Below are 23,461 nucleotides of genomic sequence, written 5' to 3'. Positions count from 1 at the left end.
ATCAGTGCTTCTTGGGGTTTGGTGCTCTGGTCCCAGGTCTTAATTGACAGCCTACATAGCCATCGTAGCTGTTAGGGCTGAATAAGTGGTGGTTTTGTACTGATGCCCCTGATAGGGCTTCCCATGCCGAACAGGTCGTGAGTGAGGCCCAAACTAAACGTGACCCACTGTCCCTTTCGCTGTTCTCTATTCTTCTTTTTACTGCCTCTTTTCTGTCCTCAGCTCCCCATCAAGCCTTCTTTTCCACATTCTTTTTTCTCTGCGGCCTTCTTCAGGCCCGCCGTGTTTGCCGTGCGGCGCGACCTGTGATGGAGGGGAATGAGATCCTGGGGATTGAGAGAGCATGCTGCTCTCAACACATCCCTTTGGCTCGGACCTCTCCTAAGACAGGCGGCACACATTGGCCCGTGTGTGTCAATTGGCTACCCCTTCGTGGGGCTGGGTCAAGACTGGCAGTTTAGTGGCTAACAAAGGTAACCCCCATAGTGCTCGGTTCTCTGTCCCCGGGAGCTGGGCATGATCGGGGGGGAACACGTTGGAGCTGGACTGTTGGTCGTATATCCCTCCCAAAACCTGGAAGGAGTCAAGCTGGTGTTCCCTTGACCCTGGCCCCTAAGTTGGACCCCATGGTGGGTGGGTAAGGGAGGGATGAATTTACATTTTTTTCAACATGACTTCCAAAAAACTACACCCCCCTAACTCTGGAAAAAGACAACGACAAGGAACGGACGACTCCGACTCCGACTCAGAGGTCGTTGAGACCTCTGGTTTTTGGCCATCGTGGCTTGTGATGGAGGGCGCTGATGACGACAAGCCCTTGTCGGCTCTCAGCCCCTTCGCTATCCAGAAGGGCTTTCAGTGTCTGGCAGGATCGCTGAAATCCATTAAGAGACTGAGGAGCGGAGCGTTTTTAGTGCAGACAGAGTCCAAAAGGCAGACACAGCTCCTTCTCAAGGCGACCACTTTCGTGGATAGGGCGGTGAAGGTTTCCCCTCACAAAGGTCTCAACTGCTCAAAGGGGGTTATCAAATGCCCGGAGTTGAAAGGTGTGTCTGAAGCTGAGATCAAGAGCGAGCTGTCCTCTCAGGGAGTGACCGACGTGTACAGGGTGACGGTGAGGAAGGGGTCGGACAGAGTCCCGACCAACACTTTCTTCCTCACCTTCTGCTGCCCGGATGTCCCCAAGGACATTCGGGTCGGATACCTAATAGTTAATGTAAGCCTGTATGTACCGTCCCCTCTGAGATGCTTTAAGTGCCAGAAATTTGGACACGTGAGAGACCGATGCAAGGAGGAAGAGGCGTGTGGCACCTTTTCGAAGGCGGCGCACCAGGGCAATTGCGTCAATCCAGCCCGGTGTGCGAACTGCGGAGGTGGCCACCCGTCCTCATCGAAAGACTGCCCCGCCTGGAAAAAAGAAAAACAAATCCAGAAGGTCAAGACAGAAAAGAAAATATCCTTTGAGGCAAAGAAACAGGTGGAGGCCGCGTCGCCTAAGGCGTCGTACGCCTCTGTCGTCAGACCAAGGACGGTGGACGTCGCGGTCCAGACGACGTCCACAGGGACGCAGACGGACGACTTACCCACCTCGTTGGAACTGTTGGCCTTGGGTGGAGGCGCCGTGTCCACCCCTTCCCATCCTGTGCGGCAGTCCTCACGGGCTGCTGGGCGGGAGCGGAAAACCTCGGGCGGAGGCACGTTGTCCGCCTCCCGCCCCACCCCACCCCCCGGCCCCCCTCGCCCCGCCTCTCGTCTGCCTGGCCCTCGGGCTGGCGGAGGTAGCCGGAAACCCCCCGTACCTCCAAAACTCAAGGAGGGGAGGGTTGCGGCCTCGGCGGGATCGGGAGGGGCCGAGGTCGTGGATATTCCGACTCGCTCGGAATCGGAAAAATTAATTTCGAAAAATAAATACTCCATCCTAGCCGACCTTGAGCCACCACAAGCAGAGGAGCAGGGGGGTAGCGATGGAATAGGCTGCTGCTTTATTTTTTTAAAACCTTTTTAATGGCAGTGATCCACTGGAACATCCGGGGGTTCTACGCCAATTTCCAGGAACTCCAGCTGCTTTGTCGTGCTTTGAAACCTTCAGTGCTGGCGCTGCAGGAGACTCTGCAAAGAGATGGCAAGGTTTTATCTCTCTCTGGTTTTAACTCCGTTTTTAAACCCGCTCAACCGAAGCAAGAGGGATTGACGGGAGGTGTCGCTCTTTTTATTCGCAAGTCCCTTTTATACAGTACAGTTCTTTTAAGCACCCCTTTACAGGCGGTGGCAGTCAGAGTCACGCTTGAGAAAACCATCACTGTCTGCTCTCTCTATCTTCCTCCTTCCGTCCGTGTTCTGAGGCAGGACCTCATGAACCTGGTCGACCAGCTCCCACGTCCGTTTTTACTGTTGGGCGACTTCAATGGACACTCCCCGCTCTGGGGAAGTGAGATGACATCAGCCCGAGGTCTTCTCTTGGAAAACCTTCTTTCTGACATGGACTTGTGCTGTCTTAACGACAAGTCTCCCACTTACCTGCATCTGACCTCTGGAAAGCTCTGTCGGTCTGCGATCCATCATTGGTCCTGGACTACGAGTGGAAAGTGCACGACGATCTGCACGGGAGTGACCACTTTCCTGTCGTCCTCCGCCCCACAGATGGAGAAGGTGACTCTCTGCCTGACCGCCTGAACTACGACAAAGCAGACTGGAGTTTTTTTTACCAAGAAGATAAGAGCGGAGCTGCAGGAAGAAACAGTATTGAAAAGCAAGGACCCTGCTGACACTCTGACTCAGATCGTTTTAGATTGCGCCAAAGCAGCAGTCCCATTGTCTACCTCCAAGCCTCAGGTCCCTAGAACGCCCTGGTTCAACGCGGAATGTCGGGAGGCCCGCAAGTCTCGGAAGAGAGCGCAGCGACGCATCTTTCGGAGACCGGAGACCGATAGCGTTCAAACTCATCAACAGCTGAGGGCGAAAGCCAGGTATGTTTTTAAAAAGAGCCAGAGGAAGTCATGGAGAGATTTTTGCTCTTCCTTAACCTCCAACACACCCAAGAAGAAAGTGTGGAGGGTTTTAAAAAGAATTAAGGGCAAAAACGTATGCCCAACCTTTCATCATCTTAACCTTCACCGTACTTTGTGGGTCTGACAGACCCATTTTTGCCTTAAAAAATGCCTTTAAAATATATTTGGTGTCCGATTAATTTGAAATTTCATGACTTTTGTTGTCACAACATATGCATCATTTTAGTAAATTAATGTACACTTTAACTGATTAGTTAATCAGTTACGTAATTGTGAAAATTTTTACCTGCATTCCTACGTTGTGGGTCTTACAGACCCATACTCCCCAAAGAAGAGAAAACACTAAGTACCCTTATTCGTAATTCGTGGGTCTCTCAGACCCATACTCGCAAAAGAAGGGAACAAACCAATAATCCCTTTGTACTACGTGGAACGAAGTGATTGTGCGTACATGACTGATGACACATAGGCTACCTCACTGCTTCTGTAGTTGGCTGGCACATCGCATCCGGCTCTCACGGAGAACACAACAGTACAGCAGGCTACCGGTGTCATTGCCTCAGGCAAGTTATATTTTGATGATTATCAAGTTTATTAATTGCCATCAAGTTAGCTTGCCATCTGTTCGATACTTTAGGTCGATTCCAACATCGCCATCTCTGAAGGCATCAGTAAGCATTGCAGAGAACATGAGGCTGAACAGCGTTGGAGCCAGGACGCAGCCTTGCTTGACACCATTTGTGACAGCAAAAGGAGCAGATGTTTCGCCATTGTCCTGGACTCGAGCCTGCATGCCTTCATGGAATTGGCTGACCAAGGAAATAAATTTCCGAGGGCATCCGTACTTTTTTTTTGTTTTTGTTTTTTTGTTTTGCTGCCCCATCATCTGCGCCGTTTCAGTGGCATTACTCCCACGCCGCTCATTTAGATTCCCCCATACACGGCCACACCCGGGTTCGTCCGTCGCAGTCCCAGCGTCGGCAGTCCACAGGGAACCATCGATGTTAGGTCGCCTGGAGGCCACACACCAGAGGAGACCCTGCACTGCTGCTGAGTCACTTCAGTGGTGTTCAGTGGTGCCTGTTCTGTTTTAACGTACTTAGGACACCACCTACTAAGCCCCCTACTAACGACAATAATGGCTTAGTCACGGAGCCAGACTGAGCGAGCGTCTCTCCCAGAGTGGAGACCGCCACCACGTCCCTCAAACAACAGCCCCCCCATGAATCTGCCGACACTGACGACATTGACAGGACTCACCCAAAGCACGGAAGTGGAGGGGTATCGAAACTGAGGTCACCATGAGAGCAGGGCATGAAAGGTCACAGACTTTGAGACTATTTTGTTTATATTGATGACGATGAAGGGGGAGGAGGATGACGATGATGATGACGATGTTGCTATGGAGGTCCCTTTTGGTTTGGGACTGCGTGACAAGGCTGTACTCTACGCTTCCTGTCATAATGATATCCCGGCGTTTACCAGGCCCGAGAGATACAGACACTTGCAGTGTTGGTCAGATAATTAGAGCAACACACCCAAAGACGCATCCTTGAAGTGGATGACACTCGACTGTGTGGTCCCAGTCTCCCCATTTAAGCCCACAGCACACTCAACTCTGGGTAGGAGCCGGCCACGGGCCGAAAAACCCACCTCCGCTGGGATTCGAACCCGCGTCCTCCCAGCCGTCAGTCCGCGACGCTAACCACTTCGCCACGGCGGCTGGTAGGGCATCCGTACTTGGCCATGATCTTCCACAGTCCCTCTCTACTCACGGTGTCGAAGGCCTTGGTGAGGTTGACATAGGTGGAGAACAGAGCAGCATTTTGCTCCTGACATTTCTCTTGCAGCTGCCTTGCAGCAAACACCATGTCGGTGGTTCCGCGCTCTTTCCGGAATCCACATTGGCTCTCAGGCAAATGACCTTGGTCAAGGTGTGCTGTGAGGCGGTTTAGTAGGATCCTGGCAAGTATCTTGCCTGCGATGGAGAGCAAGGAAATGCCCCGATGGTTATCACAGGCTTGCCGGTTCCCCTTTCGCTTGTACAAGTGAATGATAGATGCATCTTTGAAATCCTGGGGGATCATCTCTTCTTTCCACATGAGTGAGTACAGCTGATGGAGCTTCTCAGTCAGCACAGTGCCTCCATCCTTGTAGACCTCTGCTGGTATGGAGTCTGAGCCAGGTGCTTTGCCACTGGATAGCAGATGGATTGCTTTCTGGGTCTCAAGAGGTGTTGGCGGATCGTCCAGTGTTTCGTTGATGGGGACTTGTGGGAGACGGTCTATGGCTTCATCATTTATGAAGGAAGGGCGATTTAAGACACTGTTGAAGTGCTCAGCCCAGCGTTCGATAATTTTCTCCTTCTCGGTGATCAAGGTATTCCCATCTGCACTGAGGAGGGGGGATGATCCTGAGGATGTGGGGCCGTAGACTTCTTTTAAGGCATCATAGAACCTCTTCATATCGTGCCTGTCAGCATATCCCTGGATCTCATCAGCTTTGTCACTCAGCCACTTATCCTGCATCTGGCGTAACTTTTGCTGAACAGTCCTGCGGATGGCATCGTACGCATCCTTTTTTGATGTGGACTTTGGGTTGCTGAGATAGGCTTGATGCAGACGGCGTTTCTCATCCAGAAGCTGCTTGATTTCATCACAGTTTTCATCAAACCAGTCTTTGTGCTTTCTGGTCATGGGTCCCAGGGTCTCTGAAGCTGTACTATAGATCAGCTCGCACAGGGTCCTCCAATCAGACTCCACATTCTGGTTGTCCAGAGAGGCGGATTCCAGACGATCTTCCAGCAGCTCCACAAAGGACTGTTTGATGGTGATGTTTTTCAGCTTAGCGATGTTAAGCCGTTTTGGAGCCTTCTGGCCTTGGGGGCGTCTCTTGGGCTGGATTCGAATATTCAGCTTCGAGACTACAAGGGGATGGTCTGTCCAACTCTCGGCGCCGCTCATGGTCTTTGTTACACGTACATCTTGCCTATCCCTTTTCCTGACGATGACATATATATATATATATGTGTGTGTGTGTGTGTGTGTGTGTGTGTGTGCGTGCGTGCGTGTGCGTGTGCGTGTGTGTGTGTGTACACCCGCACATTCCAATATTCCGTTGCTCCTACAGTACACATGCAAACACACACATACCTCATCCTCTACACACACACGAACACACACACACATGCGCGCGCGCACAGAGCTCTCCTGACGTGTATACTTACACACTCGCGCACGCACACAAATACACACACACACAAATATATATATATATATATATATATATATATATATATCTATATATACAGAGGCTGCCACACATACACACACACACACATACAGAGGCTGCCACACACAGACACACAGACACAGACACACATATACAGAGGCTGCTATTGATTGGCCGGAAGAGGGGTGGGAAAAGATCTGATGACAGGAACGTGTTGCTCAGTCTATTGAAGTTGGAAAAGCCCACATTAATTTGTATGGGTCTGTCAGACCCACGATGTATGAATAGGGGGTAAGCTCTGGATTCCTTCTTTAGCGAGTGTGGGTCTGTGAGACCCACAAAATATGGATAAGTGGGAAAATAACCAAGTACGGTGAAGGTTAAACTTTCAGACGCTCTGGTCACAGAGAAGAAAGCAGTTGCCAATTTGCTTGCTTCCACAATTGAACAGAACTCGAGATCTGCTAACAAATCTGCTCGGTTTCTTAAAACCAAAAACCTGTCAGAAAAAACACCATGTAACTTCTTTTCCGACAACACAGAGAATTACAACCTTCCTTTCACAATGAATGAACTTAAATCTGCCCTTCAGACCTGTACGGATTCCTGTCCAGGAATGGACGAGGTCCATTATAAACTCTTAAAGCACCTTCCCCAAACCTGTGTGGACACCCTGCTTAAAGTTTATAACCACATCTGGGTCACAGGCTTCTCTCCACCCTCCTGGCGGAAAGCCCTCATAATCCCGCTGCCGAAACCGGGAAAAGACCCCTCGAACCCCTCCAACTACCGCCCATTTGCACTGACCAGCTGCATCTGCAAACTGATGGAGAAGATGGTCAACGGTAGACTGATGTGGAAACTAGAGACCGACGGCCTTCTGGCGAAAGAACAGTGCGGTTTCCGCAAGCATCGCTCTACCGTTGACCATCTGGTTCGTCTGGAAACCACTGTAAGAAATGCCTTTGTGAACAAACAACATGTGGTGGCCATATTTTTTGACTTGGAGAAAGCTTACGATACCACGTGGAAATTTGGTATTCTCTTGGACTTGCACAAGCTCGGCTTCCGAGGACACCTGCCTCAGTTCATCCACAATTTTTTACAAGACAGACAATTCCAGGTGAGAGTCGGCACCACCCTGTCCGACATTCATGAGCAGGAGCTGGGTGTCCCGCAAGGGAGCATCCTGTCACCGGCTCTTTTCAGCATCAAAATTAATGACATCGTTCAATCCGTTCAGAAGGGATCGGACAGCTCGCTGTTCGTGGACGATTTTGCCTTATATGCAACCGGCAGCACGTATGCCAGCATCCAGCGAGGGCTTCAGCTCTGCGTCAACAAAATCCAGTGTTGGGCAGAGGAGAATGGCTTCACATTTTCGTCCTCCAAAACTGAATGCATCCATTTTCATAATTTTCGCCAGTTCTATCCGGACCCTGAAATCCGTCTGGGAAAATCCACCATCCCGGTGGTCAAGGAAGCCAGATTTTTAGGGGTCGTCTTTGATCAGAAGCTGAACTTCCTCAGCCATATTAAACAGCTGAAAATATCTTGCCTAAAAGCCCTGAACATCATCCGAGTTGTGGCACACACGTACTGGGGCGCTGATAAGAGAACTCTCTTGCACCTCTACAGAACCCTGGTCCGGTCCAAACTGGATTATGGAAGTGTAGTATATGGCTCGGCCAGACCGTCCTACCTGAAACTGTTGGACCCTGTACACCACCAAGGGCTCCGACTCAGCTTAGGTGCTTTCCGCACCACCCCTGTGCACAGCCTGTACGCAGAAGCGGGGGAACCGCCTCTTTCCAACCGCAGACTGAAGCTGACCCTGAAGTATTATTTGAAATTGTTCTCTGAACCTACAAACCCTGCTTACGACGCTGTATTCAACAACCTTTTCGATAAGAAATTTACAGACAACCCAAACTCCATACCTCCTCTCGGACTCCGCATTCAGCCGCACTTAGAAAATGCCGATCTGGATGTCGGTGGCATCTCGGATTTCTCTAAGTTCCCTGACAGCCCTCCGTGGACCTTTAGAACACCTGAGGTCCGATTCGATCTGGCCTCGTACCGTAAGGACTCCACCAGTTCTCTGGCCTACAGAACTTACTTTTCGGAACTGTGCCACAAATTCCCCACTTTTCAAAGCATCTTCACTGACGGTTCCAAGTCAGAGGACGGAGTCGCCGCATCTGCGTTCTGTCCCGCCTTTCCTGACCGGCCCTCAACGGAACACATCCTGTCTGACAGCTCGGTGTACACTGCGGAACTGACCGCACTGGTTCTGGCGGTAAAAATGGTTCTCTCTTCGAAACAAAAGAGATTCATGATCTTTTCCGACTCCTTGTCAGCCCTGGAGGCGATATCCTGCAGGAATATCACTCATCCCAAACTGCTGGAATTTTATGAAACTTTTACTCTTGCAACGAAGAAAGGATATGAGGTTGTGTTGGCCTGGGTTCCCGGACATGTTGGCATTCGTGGTAACGAAAGGGCGGACCTGCTGGCCAGGAACGCTGTAAAGAAAGAATTATCCAGATCCTTGGTACCCTATACAGACATGAAGCGGAAGGTGAACACTTACGTTAAGGATCTTTGGCAAGAGGAGTGGAACACCCAGACGGACAACAAGCTCTTCCAGATCCGTCCGGACCTAAAAGAGACCCTCCCTTCGGGGGTGAAGAACAGAAAGGAGGAGTCTGTGCTGTGCAGACTGTGTACGGGGCACACTTTTTTTTACTCATTCTTACTTGTTGAAGGGGGAGGAGGCCCCTCGATGCATTCCCTGTGACAAGCCTCTCACCGTGAAACAGGTGCTCCTTGACTGTTGGGATCTGCATGACGTTAGACGCAGACATTACACGGTGGTTTCTTTGAAGACTTTGTTTCGTGATGTCCCTCCGTGGGCGCTGATGGACTTCTTAAAAGAAGTGAACATTTTTAACCAGATTTGAAGGTTTTAAACTACGGAAGTTTTTTTTTTTTAACTTTGGAGTGGAAAGTTTGAAGTGGTGACTCGTTTTAATTGGTTGGGTTTTTTTTATCCTTGTAGTAGTTATTGACGCGGCGATAGCCTTGAGATGGCCTTAGTGGTCGGCGAGGCTCTAAGCACCATAATTTCATTTCATTTCATGGCCTGACCAGTGTGCGGGGTGTATGCACTGGTCAAGGCATCTGCTTCTCTTTTTTTCTGTTTTGTTTTCAGCAGATGCGTTACTTGAATGGACCAGTCTGCACGCTTTGATGCCTCCTTCAATCTGAGAGAGACTTTTTCAGCCTTTGTGGGGGTACATTTATGTGTCCATAACCCACTAACCTATGACATGGTTTAAGGGGTCTTAAACATGTGCATTTGCTCTTATGCATGTGCACACATATAAAGGGAGATAAGGCATTGTCAGGTCTTGAGATATGTTAATCAGGAAGATCAGACCACTCTGATCCCACCAGGTACTGATACTGGGATTCAAACCCCAAACCCACAGCTCTGTTGTCTGATGACCCCTTTGGCTTTGCCAATGACATGAACAGGTTTTATGCAAGGTTTGACAGGCATGATTTCCGTGCAGAGTGTGATGATCTATGTCAGTCACTTGTCTCTTGCCCTGTGGAACTGGACACAGCTGAGGTGACAAGGTGTTTTTCACGTGTCAACCCAAACAAAGCGCCCGGACCAGACGGCCTGTCAGGTTGCGTGTTGAAAGTTTGTGCTGACCAGCTTGGTCCAGTTTTTACACGTGTTTTTCAGTTTCTTTTAGATAATCATTTCATGCCCCGCTTATGGAAGATGACAACTATTGTTCCATTGCCAAAGTTTTCTGGTGCTGTCCAAATGAAAGATTTCCGCCCAGTGGCTCTCACATCTGTCATTGCCAAATGTATGGAAAGAGTTGTCTGTGGACACTTATCGAAATGTATATCTGATCACATGGATCCATTACAGTTTGTGTACAGGGCTAGACACATGATGATGCAACAATTTCTTTAATTGATCTAATCGCACGTCATTTAGACAAATCTGGAACATCTGTTAGGGTACTTTTTATGGACCTGTCCGCTGCTTTTAATACTATTCAACATCATATTTTAGTGAGGAAACTTATAGACCTAGATGTAACATCTGACCTTATTTTATGGATACGACAGTTTTTATGCGATCAGCCACAGCGTGTTTGTCTGAATGTCAGTTCTGGCTGGCCCATATTATCTGAAATTATTACTGTGAATACTGGAGTTCTGCAGGGCTGTGTTTTATCCCCTTTGCTTTTCTCCCTCTACATTAACGACATCAGGTGCTCAGAACTTTTTCTCAGTCTTGTAAAATATGCTGACGACATGGCTTTAGTAGGTCTTTTAAAAGACGAGTTTTCAATTTCACAGTATTTTTTAGAAATTAGTGTCATAAACTCTTAAAGGATAACTTTCTCGAACTGAACGTGGAGAAAACAAAAGAACTTATTTTAGGCAGTGAAAGGGACACACACACACTAAATCCAGTCATAATAGATCAGAAACAAGTGGAAATAGTGGACAGTTTTAAATATCCAGGGACTATAGTTGATTACAGTCTCACATTCAGTGAACATGTTGATGCCACTGCCAAGAAAGCTCACCAGAGACTCTTTTTACTGCGAAAATTAAGAAGTTTTAATGTTAGTCCACACATACTTGAGCTGGTGTACAGAAGTCTGATAGAAAGTGTCATGGCTTTCAGTATTGTGGCCTGGTTTGGCAAACTGACTGTGAAGTTAAAGACAAAATTAGGACGAGTTGTAAACCTGGCCAGCAAAATCATAACCAAGCCCCAGCAACAACTGAACACCCTATACCAGTCCACACTTAGCAGAAAAGCACTCCAAATTTTTAATGATTCCACTCATCCACTTAACTCTGTCTTTCAGAAACTCCCTTCTGGCAGACGATGTAAAATCCCTCTTGCAAAGAAGAATGTGTACAAAAAATCATTTGCCCCCTCTGCTGTTGCTGTGATAAATGATTCGCTCAAATAATGTTTTAATTCCATTGCCTGCGATTTGTTTATTGTTATGATGGCAGTTGTCTTTCTTCCCTATATGTATGCATGCATGCGTGTAAAGAAAGAAGTGAGGGGAGGGGGTGAGGGGAGAAGTGTGTGGGTGCATGTGTGTGTGTATGCGCACGCACATTGTGTGTGTGTGTGTGTGTGTGTGTGTGTGTGTGTGTGTGGGCGCGTGCTCAGTGTTACTGTTTTGCCGCAGAGGGGCGTGAAAGGAGTTTTACATGCTTTTAGTCTTGGTGGCGGTGTTGACCCTTCAACTGTGATTTCATGTTCTTAAATGTTATAATTATCTTACTGAATATTTTCCTATTATATCATTGAAATATTTCACTTTATCTTAACCCTTTCGCTGCCAGGAAAATAAGATTTAAGTGAAATCTATTTGCCAGGGTTTTTTCACAAAAAACGGGTATAAATTTTCCAAAAATTCTGTGCTCTTTGTTATTGGAGAAAGACCCATAAAAGTATATATTTTCTGAAAGGTAAATGAATAAAGAATACAAAACACATGCTGTTTTCCCATTTTATATATTTTTAGTGACATGCTGTTGTTTTGAAATCAGTGTTTTGTTTTTTGTCACATTTTCAACTTGTTCATTACAAACATTAGTCAGGTAATTTGCACAAAAACATAATATTTTCTGGACAAATGGATATCTGCAAACCCAAAATCATACTAGAACAACCACAATATATATATATTTTTTAAGAGATAGATACACAATACATTGTGACTTCTCCAAGTGATAAGATGGATGTGAGGCCACGCCCCCTCAGTCTCCACCCCCCTTCTCCTCACCCCTCTCACACGGTCACTTGATTCAGTTCTCATCAGACCGCGTTGGCTGCGTGCCAAGACTATCGCTCTGCTGCTAATTCGGTCATCTGTCGTCTGCTAAGATCTGTACAGCCGGCATCACTCACTGACAGTCGCATCGTGGCCACTCTCTTCATTATTCATTTATTTTCTATCAGATCGTCCTATAAATGTTCATCTCTATCTTCTCCTTCGAATTGACGCTTCAATTCTTTCTGAGCATCAGCTAAAGAAAGAAATCATGGTTGATTTAGTTCGTCACGATCGCATGTCTTGAGCACGGCGTCAGTCCGACATTTTGTTGAGCGAGCGAGGAGAGAAGTCAGGCAAACACTTGGACAGTGACCCAACCAAAACGTTCAAATAAAGGACTGCTTCATGACGTAGATGGGGTTTCTAGCTATGAATAGAATCTAGAGAGATTCCCCAGGCTAAAGCTACCGCTATTTTTGCCAAGGAAGTGAATGCAAACCAGGGAAAAGTCAGAATATTTCGATGACGAGTTATCTCGTCATGCAGGCAGCGAAGCATACATGCTTGCCATGACGAGTTATCTCGTCATGCAGGCAGCCTAGGGGTTAAAATGTAATTTTTGTTTTCTTACCTAAATGTTTTCTTTTAACATGATAATTAATATGTATGCTGTGATCAAGGAAGGGTGTGCCAGTTGCTCATTTGTTTTTGTTTTTTCGGTTTTATCTGTTGATGAGCATTTGTCTTTTTAAATGTTATTATTATCTTACTGAATATTCTTCTTTTTATAATGATTGAAACGTACACATGCGCGCGCGTGCGTGCACACAAAACGATGCATGCGCGCGCGCGGGCACACACGCAACACACACACAGTTGTTACACTCTGAATGTAATAGTATCTTACCCACATGTTTTTCTTTTTACATAATAATTGATGTGTACATGGTGATAAGTGAAGGGTGTGTCAGTTTGTTTGTTTTTTTGCTGACGGGCATTTTATTTTAAGTGAGCCTAAAGAAAATTTTCTGTTTTTGGTTGAAGCAGATAATAAAGTATTTTGAATTGAATTGATAGATGGTCCAATGCTCTAACCAGCTGGACTTCAACATACTTCGTTCGCTTGAATGCACATCTGCATTTGAATATATGCAATGATCATGAATATGTGTAAATAAATTTACTATATATTTGTTAATATACACAAACACACGCACAATATGTGTAAATAAATTTACTATATATTAACATACACAAACACACGCACAATATGTGTAAATAAATTCACTATATATTTGTTAACATACACAAACACACTCACAGTGTCTGTTGCATGTAGGATATTGCAGACTTGTTCAGTTGTTGCAGAAGACTTGCTTCAGCCTGAGGGGATGATAAACGAGAATTGTGTGTTTTCAGGATTTTGATTGTGGACTGGGATGTACATCACGGGCAGGGCACTCAGTTCGACTTCTACAACGACCCCAGGTAAATGGGGCTTGTCTGCCTTGTTCTGTGACTGTTGTGTTTTGCATGTGTGCTAAAATGTGATAATGTGTATGTGTTTTGTCGTGTATGAGTGCATGCTAAGTGAGTATGTGTGTTTGTGAGTATGTGTGTGCGTGTGTGTTTGTGCTTGCCTGTGTGAGTGTTTTTGTGTTTTATTTTGGCATTTATTCAGGCATGTGTGTGTTTGTGTTTCATGTGAGTTTTGTGGGTGCTTGTGTGTGAAGTTACAATTGTAATCCGGATATTCAGGTGTGTGTGTGTTTGTTTCATGTGAGTTTTGTGGATGCTTGTGTGGGAAGTTATATTTGTAATCTGGAGATAAATAAAGGTTTGTCAGTGTATAATCAATAAAATATATTTCACACACACACACAAATGCTTTCTTAAAATATTGCTAGAGACATGAAACAAATGTTTTCAGGGTGTTATTCTTCTCCATTCACCGCTACGAACATGGAATGGAATGGCCCTATTTGAGAGAGTCTGATTATGATTATGTTGGGGAAGGAGAGGCCAGAGGTTTCAACATTAACGTTCCCCTCAATGAGGTATCATTTGTTACTTGCTGCATGTCTGTGTGCTGTGTTGTATGTTGTGCTGTAGTGGTGTGTATGTGTGTGTTGTATTGTGTGTGTGTATGTTTGTGTGTGTGTGTGTGTATGTGTGATGTGTTGTATGTTTTGGTGAGTGTGTGCTTTGTGTTATTTGTTGCATACTGTGGTGTGTGTGTGGGTGGGGCGGAAGGTGGGTGTTGGGGTGGGTGGGGGAGAGTTTGTGCATTATTCTAGATTAAGGACAGTGAAAAGTTCAGTTTTTCACAAATCATCATACATGAATAGAAAATTTTTTAATGATATAGATTTAGACACCTCAGCAATGCATCTAACAACCGTTCAGTCTCATGACTGATTTATTACACACACTATGACCTCAGTACAGTGATGGTTGAATGGTTATACATAAAAGAACACCTCAGTGCAGTGATGGTTGAATGGTTATACATAAAAGAACACCTCAGTGCAGTGATGGTTGAATGGTTATACATAAAAGAACACCTCAGTGCAGTGATGGTTCAATGGTTATACATAAAAGAACACCTCAGTGCAGTGATGGTTCAATGGTTATACATAAAAGAACACCTCAGTGCAGTGATGGTTGAATGGTTATACATAAAAGAACACATCAGTGCAGTGATGGTTGAATGGTTATACATAAAAGAACACCTCAGTGCAGTGATGGTTGAATGGTTATACATAAAAGAACACCTCAGTGCAGTGATGGTTCAATGGTTATACATAAAAGAACACCTCAGTGCAGTGATGGTTGAATGGTTATACATAAAAGAACACATCAGTGCAGTGATGGTTCAATGGTTATACATAAAAGAACGCCTCAGTACAGTGATGGTTGAATGGTTATACATAAAAGAACGCCTCAGTGCAGTGATGGTTGAATGGTTATACATAAAAGAACACATCAGTGCAGTGATGGTTGACTGGTTATACATAAAAGATCACATCAGTACGGTGGTGGTTGAATGGTTATACATAAAAGATCACATCAGTACGGTGGTGGTTGAATGGTTATACTTAAAAGATCACATCAGTACAGTGATGGTTGAATGGTTATACTTAAAAGATCACATCAGTACGGTGATGGTTGAATGGTTATACATAAAATAACGCATCAGTGCAGTGATGGTTCAATGGTTATACTTAAAAGAACACATGAGTACAGTGATGGTTGAATGGTTATACTTAAAAGAACACATGAGTACAGTGATGGTTGAATGGTTATACATAAAAGATCACATCAGCACGGTGGTGGTTGAATGGTTATACTTAAAAGATCACATCAGTACGGTGGTGGTTGAATGGTTATACTTAAAAGATGACATCAGTACAGTGATGGTTAAATGGTTATACTTAAAAGATCACATCAGCATGGTGGTGGTTGAATGGTTATACATAAAAGATCACATCAGCACGGTGGTGGTTGAATGGTTATACTTAAAAGATCACATCAGCACAGTGGTGGTTGAATGGTTATACTTAAAAGAACACATCAGTACAGTGATGGTTAAATGGTTATACTTAAAAGATCACATCAGTACGGTGGTGGTTGAATGGTTATACTTAAAAGATCACATCAGTACGGTGGTGGTTGAATGGTTATACTTAAAAGATGACATCAGTACAGTGATGGTTGAATGGTTATACTTAAAAGATCACATCAGTGCAGTGATGGTTGAATGGTTATACTTAAAAGATCACATCAGCATGGTGATGGTTGAATGGTTATACTTAAAAGAACACATCAGTGCAGTGGTGGCCAAGTGGAAGCCAGAGAATCTGAGCGCACAGGATTGAATCCCACACTCGCCAGTATTTTCTTCCCATCCACCTCAGTGGTGGTCTGGATACTAGTCATTTGGATGAGATAATAAACTTAGGTCCTATAAGCACCATGCTCTTAGTGCAAGTAAAATAACCCATGGCAACAAAAGAATTGTCCCTGCCAAAATTCTGTAGAAAACTCCGCTCTGATAGAAAAACCAACTACTCTTGCAGGCAGGAAAAAAAAAAAAAGAACGAAAAGGGTGGCACTGCAGCGTAGCGACATGTACTCTCTGGGGAGAGCAGCCCATATTCCACACAGGGAAATCTGTTGTGACAGAGTTACACAATGCATTATACAATACAATACAATACAATTTAATATAGAAAGTGAGAGCATATACTGATAGTTGCTCTGTTGACGTTTTGCTTTTTGGGTTCAGTAAGGTGTTCAGTGTGTGAATGAATGTGTGTAGTTTATACAAATATACACCAAAAACTCTTGGAACAAAAAAAAAAAGAAATAAAAAAAGAAAAGAAAATGAAGAAGGTATCTTCATTGATGCAATGATTTGCTTTAATAGTTGCCGTTGTGGATGATTCCGTTGTGGATGATTGCTTCAGATTGGTTGTGACAACAGCGATTACCTCTCAGTCTTCTTCAACATCCTTCTGCCTGTGGCTTATGAAGTAAGTGCTTTAATTTTTCCCCCCTTTTTTAATTGGGGATAAGGAGGGAACTGAAAGACAGCCCTAGATAGTATATAATGGAACAAAACAACAAAACAAGACAACATACATACAAATGCACACAGAAACATATATGCACATACATATGCTCACTTACACAAATATATACATACACATATGCACACATGCATACACATTCATTCATATTCATAAACATACATGTAACTTAATAGCATGCACAAATGCATACACATTCATTCATATTCATAAACATAACTAACTTAATAGTACAAACAGATCATTATGATAAATTTTCATGATAACTGTGTTAGTCATCCACCCTATCTCAAGATCATGTCATGTTGCCAAAAAATGGTATTGCTTATTTGTGTACTTATTTTGGTTTGCTATATTAGCTTAGTCATCTTCTGATGTGCTCTAAAAGAAAGTCATGCTCTGGTTAGCACTTATCCAAAGAAGTATTCACATTTTGATTTTGTTGTAATTGTAATGTCATCCACATGATGTTGCAAATTATATATGGCCATTTAATTTTTTTCAGTTTGAGCCAGAACTTGTGCTGGTATCTGCTGGATATGATTCTGCTATTGGATGTCCAGAGGTACTGTCTGTCGTATGCTTTTGTGTGAGTGTGTTTCTGTGTGTGTGCGTGTGTGTGTGTGAGCGCATGAAAGAGCATGTATGTAATTTCCATGTATGTAAATGTATGCAAGGTATGCATGGTACATTTTGTGAGAGTGAGAGAGGGAGAGAGAGAATATGAATAAGTCACTGAGTGTGTGTGTTGTGAAAGAAACTTTGTGTATATCGTGTTGATGTTTTTGTGTCATATGAGTGTGCGTAATGTAATGTATTTTTGTTTATCAGATAATTTGTTCAGTAACTGTCATTGTGTTTTATAAGATGAAGCTCACAGGTAAGTTGCGTTTTCTTTTGTTGTTTTTTATTTTTTACACTGAGACAGTCTAAGGCTTGTATACGCGCACAGAAGATCAAATACGCATGTTAAAGATCCTGTAATCCATGTCAGCATTCGGTGGGTTATGAAAACAAGAATGTCCCCAGCATGCACACTTCCGAAAACAGTATGGCTGCCTACATGGCATAGTAAATAAACAAAATGGTCATAACACATAAAATGATGCATGTCTGTCTGAGTGTATATATGTGTGCCTGAAATCTGATTGAATGACATCAGAAAAAAAAAAAAAAAGCTTAACCCTTTCGCTGCCAGGAAAATAAGATTTTAGTGAAATCTATTTGCCAGGGTTTTTTTCCACAACAAACGGGTATATATTTTCAAAACATTCAAAGACCCATAAAAGTATATATTTTCTGACAGGTAAATAAATAAAGAATACAAAACACATGATGTTTTCCCATTTTTTCTATTTTCAGTGACATGCTGTTGTTTTGAAATGAGTGTTTGTTTTTTGTCACATTTTCAACTTGTTCATTACAAGCATGAGTCAGGTAATTTGCACTAAAATATATTTTCTGGACAAATAGATAATATCTGCGCACACAAATTATACTAGAACAACCACAGTATAAAAAAAAAGAGACAGATACACAATGCATTGTAACTTCTCCAAGTGATAATATGGATGTGGGGCCTCGCCCCCTCGGTCTCCACTCCTCTTCACCCCTTTCACATGGTCACTTCATCCAGTTCTCATCAGACCGCAGTGCCAAGAAAATCGCTCACACTGTGTTCTGCTAATAATTCGGTCACTTTCTGTCATCTACTACAGTTGTACAGCTGGCATCACTTACTGCTAGTCGTATCTTGCTCAGTCCCTTGATAGCTCCCTTCATTGTCTATCAGATCATCCAATAAATGTTCATCACTGTCCTCTTCAAATTTACACTTCACTTCTTTCTGAGCATCAGCTAAAGAAAGCAATCTTGGTTGATTTAGTGCGCCACAGTCGCATGTCTTGAGCACGGAATCCGACATTTTGTTGAGTGATTGAGGAGAGGAGCCAGGCAAACATGGTGGCAGTAACCCAACCAAAATGTTCAAATAAAGGACTGCCTTATGACGTAGATGGGGTTTCTAGCTATGAATAGAATTAGAAAGATTCCCCAAGCTAAAGTTACCAGTATTTTTGTCAGTGAACAAACTCAATGCAAACCCGGGAAAAGTCTGAATATTTCCATAAAGAGTTATCTCGTCATTGCGGCAGTGAAGGGAACATGCTTGCGCTGACGAGTTATCTCGTCATATGGGCAGTCTAGGGGTTAAAGAGAGAGAAGAAATTATATATTAGCCATACAAGTTTGTCATCGCATTTTTATGTATGCACATACAAACACACCTGCATGCATCCACACACACACACATACACACACACATGCATACCTGTACATCAAGTCATATATGACCCATATGATTTTGCCTATATCAGTGGGTGTTTTGTGTGCAGGGTCAGATGAGTGTGACTCCTGCCTGTTTTGCTCATTTTGTCAAGCTGCTGAAACCGTTAGCTGCTGGCAAACTTGTGCTTCTCCTGGAGGTATGTTGCATGAGCCATGTTTGCTGTATGAGGATGTGCCTGTGTTTGTGTGTGTAAGGATACCTCTGTGTGCGCATGCTTTTGTGTATGTATGTAAAAAGATGTGTGTGTGTGTGGAAAGTGGGGCCTGGGTATCTATGTCTTGGTGGAGGTCTTGGCCTGGTTGTCTGTGAGACTTCAAATTGGTGCATGTGTGCTCTGTATCTAAAAACAGAGTAAAGGGAAATAATCATTGATTTTTATTGCAGCATAATACTGCACAATTTTACACCTTTTTTATGAAAAAGGAATAGCACACAGAAAAACCTCAACAGCCTGGGGTAAAAGACTGTATGAAGAAATGAATGAGGAAGACTCTGAAACTGAGTGCTACAGAAAATTTTGATGGGATCATGAAAATTGTCAGCCCACAGACTCTTGAGTTTGCTTGTCACACATGGTAGTGTTGCTTCTTTCCAAACAAAATCTTTTTTGTGGGACCAGATAGTTAGCCCTGTGCCCAACCCCCAGCCTGGGGGACCAGTGGATCGGGCTTTGTCTGTGTCTGCCCTTTCACCTGTCCAGATTGGCTGCTTTTACCAGTTCCATCTGGTTTAGCTCAGTCCTCAGAGTTGCGGCTCAACTGCTTGGATTGTTTGTGCCTGAGGCAGATGAGAACAGAGGTGTGTCCTCTTCTTCTGCACAAGAGATCAAGAATGTACCTGCTACTGCAAATAGTTTGTCTATTGTGAACATGCACTTGCAATACTTCTAATGCAGCAACTGTTTTGATGAGAAATGTCATGGTATTCGTGTCTTTTGGATCATGAACACTAATGTTCTTTTTGTTTTGTTTGTTTGCTTGCTTTTTCATGCATTGAAAGTCAACTCTTTCTGGTGTCTGAAGTAGGGTGACTCTTGATAAGGCTGTCTTGATTATTCAGTGCTTGGAGGGAGAAGGGTAGTTCCTGCAACGGCGTACAGAATTATCATAAATTATTTGTTGTGGGTTTGGAGTGTTGATTCAAGACCACACCTCTAACTCACCCCCCCCCCCCCTGAAATTCCCCCTCAGCCATTGATATTCAAACATTGTCACTTTTCCCTATAATAATAATAATGGTACTTATATAGCGCTGAATCTTGTGCATAGACAAATCTAAGCGCTTTCGCACCAGTCATTCTCACGCACGCATAACTCTAAAACTGGAGAAACTAAAGACAAGGAAGAGGCAGGGAAGGGAGGCTATTTTGGGAAGAGGTGGGTTTTAAGGCCAGACTTGAAAGAGCTGAGTGTGGAGACTTGACGAAGCGAAAGAGGAAGTTCATTCCAATTGCAAGGTCCAGAGACAGAAAGAACAGCGGCCAACAGTTGAGAGTCTGAATCTGGGTATGCATAAGTGGAGTGGATCCAAAGCTGATCGTAGTGAGCGAGATGGAGTGTAGAGGTGAAGGCAGCCACAGAGATAGGAAGGGGCTGATTTGTTAATATATTTGTAGCATAGAGTGCTGATCTTGTACTTTATTTGGTGTGAGACAGGGAGCCAGTGGAGATGTTGCAAAAGAGGAGTGATGTGCTCAGATCTTTTCTTTCTGAGGACGAGTCGGGCAGCAGAATTTTGTATGCGCTGAAGGGCCTGAATGGATGAAGCAGGCAAACCAGACAATAGAGTTACAGTAGTCAAGGCGAGAGAGAATGAGAGAAACGACAAGTCTAGATGTTGCGTTAATGGACAGATATTTCCGGATGGAACTGATGCGCCGCAGTTGACAGTAGCAGGATTGACATGTGTGATTGATAAATTTTTCCATGGACAGTGTGTTTTCAAGGACAACGCTGAGGTTCCTGACTGAACTGGACAGAGGGATGGATGTACTGCCAAGTCTGATTGTATTAGTTGTAATGGAAGAGAGTTTTTGTTTAGTTCCTATGATCATTGCTTCAGTTTTGTTTGTGTTCAATTGTAACTTATTTAGAGTCATCCAGTTTTGAATGTCCAGGAAGCAGTTGGATGTTTCTTGCAAGAGCGACAACAATTTTTCGGGGGTATCACTCTTCTGGAGTTGAGTGTCATCAGCATAAGAATGATGACTGACATTATGGTGGTTGATAATTTCAGCGAGAGGAGCAGTGTACAGTGTGAAGAGCACTGGGCCTAAAACAGATCCCTGTGGGACTCCATGTTCAATTTTAACGGGTTCAGACTGGAAATTATCAACACTGACAGACTGGAATCAATCAGTGAGATAAGATTTGAACCAGTTTAGAACAGTGCCGTTGATACCAAATGTAAAATGAAGAAGGGAAAGAAGGATTGAATGGTCTATCGTGTCAAAGGCGGCTGTCAGCAGTTCATTGTGGCACCTCTAACTCACCCCCCCTAAAACTCCCCCTCAGCCATTGATATTCAAACATTGTCACTTTTCCATATCAGCAGTTCAATGTGGCACCTCTAACTCATCCCCCCCCCCCCCCAAAACTCCCCCTCAGCCATTGATATTCAAACATTGTCACTTTTCCCTATCAGCAGTTCAATGTGGCACCTCTAACTCATCCCCCCCCCCCCCCTTAAAATTCCCCCTCAGCCATTGATATTCAAACATTGTCACTTTTCCCTATCAGCAGTTCATTGTGGCACCTCTCACTCACCCCCCCCCCCCCTAAAATTCCCCCTCAGCCATTGATATTCAAACATTGTCACTTTTCCCTATCAGCAGTTCATTGTGGCACCTCTAACTCACCGCCCCCCCACACCCCCTAAAATTTCCCCCTCAGCCATTGATATTCAAACATTGTCACTTTTCCCTATCAGCGGTTCATTGTGGCACCTCTAACTCACCCCCCCCCCCCCCCCCGCCCCCTAAAATTCCCCCTCACCATTGATATTCAAAGCATTGTCACTTTTCCCTATCAGCAGTTCATTGTGGCACCTCTCACTCACCCCCCCTAAAACCCCTGACTTGTTTCAAACAGTGGTTACTGTTTGAACCTTCGGGGCAGTTCTTTCTCCTCTGCTTTGCTCACCCCCCCCCCCGCCCCCCCCTAAAAGATTCACATAGTACATTGATGTTTCAAATGATTGTGCACTTATCTATCACAATTCCATTGTGTCTACCTCTAACATCCCACCCACCACGCACACACCCACTAAAACGCCCATCACCATTTGTATGTCAACTTGCGTACGTTTTTGCTTATCAGGGGGTGTTCATGGGTGAATTACACGCTTATCATTTGAACTAAACTAAAGTCCAAATGCTGTATCGAGTAAAACAAAAGGTGTGCTTCTGCTTTAATGCCCTTGGCAGTGGGGAGCTTGCCCCTTCTCTCCCCGGCTATGCTGCGATCCTAGCCTACCAATTTCAGAGGGAAACCATCTTTCTGCCCGGTCCCCAAAGTAGTTTAGATTGGACCATTTGGTACTGTGATGTGGAGGGGAATGGGGATAGTGATCATAATTAATGATGTTTAGATAAAGTAAATTTGATGATACATGATGACTGGAATGATACCAAAAACACCCGTACTTGCCTGTATCTTATCCCAATTTAATTTATTTGCATATAATACACGCTCAACAACAAGTATTTTTGCTTTTATGCCCAAAATTTTGCATGCACACATCGCACAATACCAAACCACCATGTTCTTTTGCATGTCAGGGGCTTGCAATACGGAATTTTATTTTTGAGGGAACACCCAGTGAAGTGTTGGGTCAGGGGGTTTTCAGGCATTTACAATCAAAGTATTTAAATGATGAGATTGTTGAACAGCTGAGTTCTGTCCCCAATGATGGTCGGTCAGAAGAAAGTACTGAGCTAGGGGAAAAATTTTTTAAAACAAAACTGGATTGATCACTTTTGTTCTTAAAATAATGCCCCTTATGTTTTTTTTTTGCAGTGTTGTGGGGGAAGTTCTGACTACAATCAACAACCCTTCAGGGAAGTATGTACCGGACTATGCTTTTCCTAGCCTAGCCACCAGGTATTTGGCAAGGAAGGAGTATGACATGTTTCGGTGGCAGGCTAAGACCAAAGAAATTTATTAAAGTTATCTCTGGTTTAGTTCACTTTCATTGAAAAGGTGACATGTGAGCGTTTGTGGATTGAGTGCGCAAAGGCATTTGGTGCATACGGGTTGGGATCATAATTGTTTAAAGGGCATTGACTGTGAAGGAAATGAAAGGCTAACGCATTTCAATGATGATGTCAGACACCAAGTATTTGTATTTTCAAGGAATTTGATATGGACAAAACAAACAGAAAGAGCTATGAACTGCATCTTCTGGACAACTGTACTGGACAATGTAAGTTTGCATGTTAAATACAGC

At 44.2% G+C, this 23,461-nt stretch overlaps 1 protein-coding gene across 1 annotated transcript in view; it reads left to right on the top strand.

The window, feature by feature from the left end:
- LOC143284950 (polyamine deacetylase HDAC10-like) overlaps positions 1-23,461 on the top strand; it is a 49,001-nt gene that overhangs the window by 24,242 nt on the left and 1,298 nt on the right. Inside the window, exons 9-13 of the mRNA XM_076592112.1 lie at positions 13,496-13,564; positions 14,007-14,133; positions 16,546-16,611; positions 17,174-17,233; positions 19,062-19,151. Coding sequence (XP_076448227.1) covers positions 13,496-13,564; positions 14,007-14,133; positions 16,546-16,611; positions 17,174-17,233; positions 19,062-19,151 — 412 coding nt within the window. The remainder of the gene's footprint in view (positions 1-13,495; positions 13,565-14,006; positions 14,134-16,545; positions 16,612-17,173; positions 17,234-19,061; positions 19,152-23,461) is intronic.

The sequence above is a fragment of the Babylonia areolata genome, chromosome 8 (assembly GCF_041734735.1).
Source record: "Babylonia areolata isolate BAREFJ2019XMU chromosome 8, ASM4173473v1, whole genome shotgun sequence".
NCBI classification, from domain to species: domain Eukaryota; kingdom Metazoa; phylum Mollusca; class Gastropoda; order Neogastropoda; family Buccinidae; genus Babylonia; species Babylonia areolata.
Note: the sequence above shows the minus strand (reverse complement) of the source record. Positions and strands in the feature narration are given on the sequence as shown.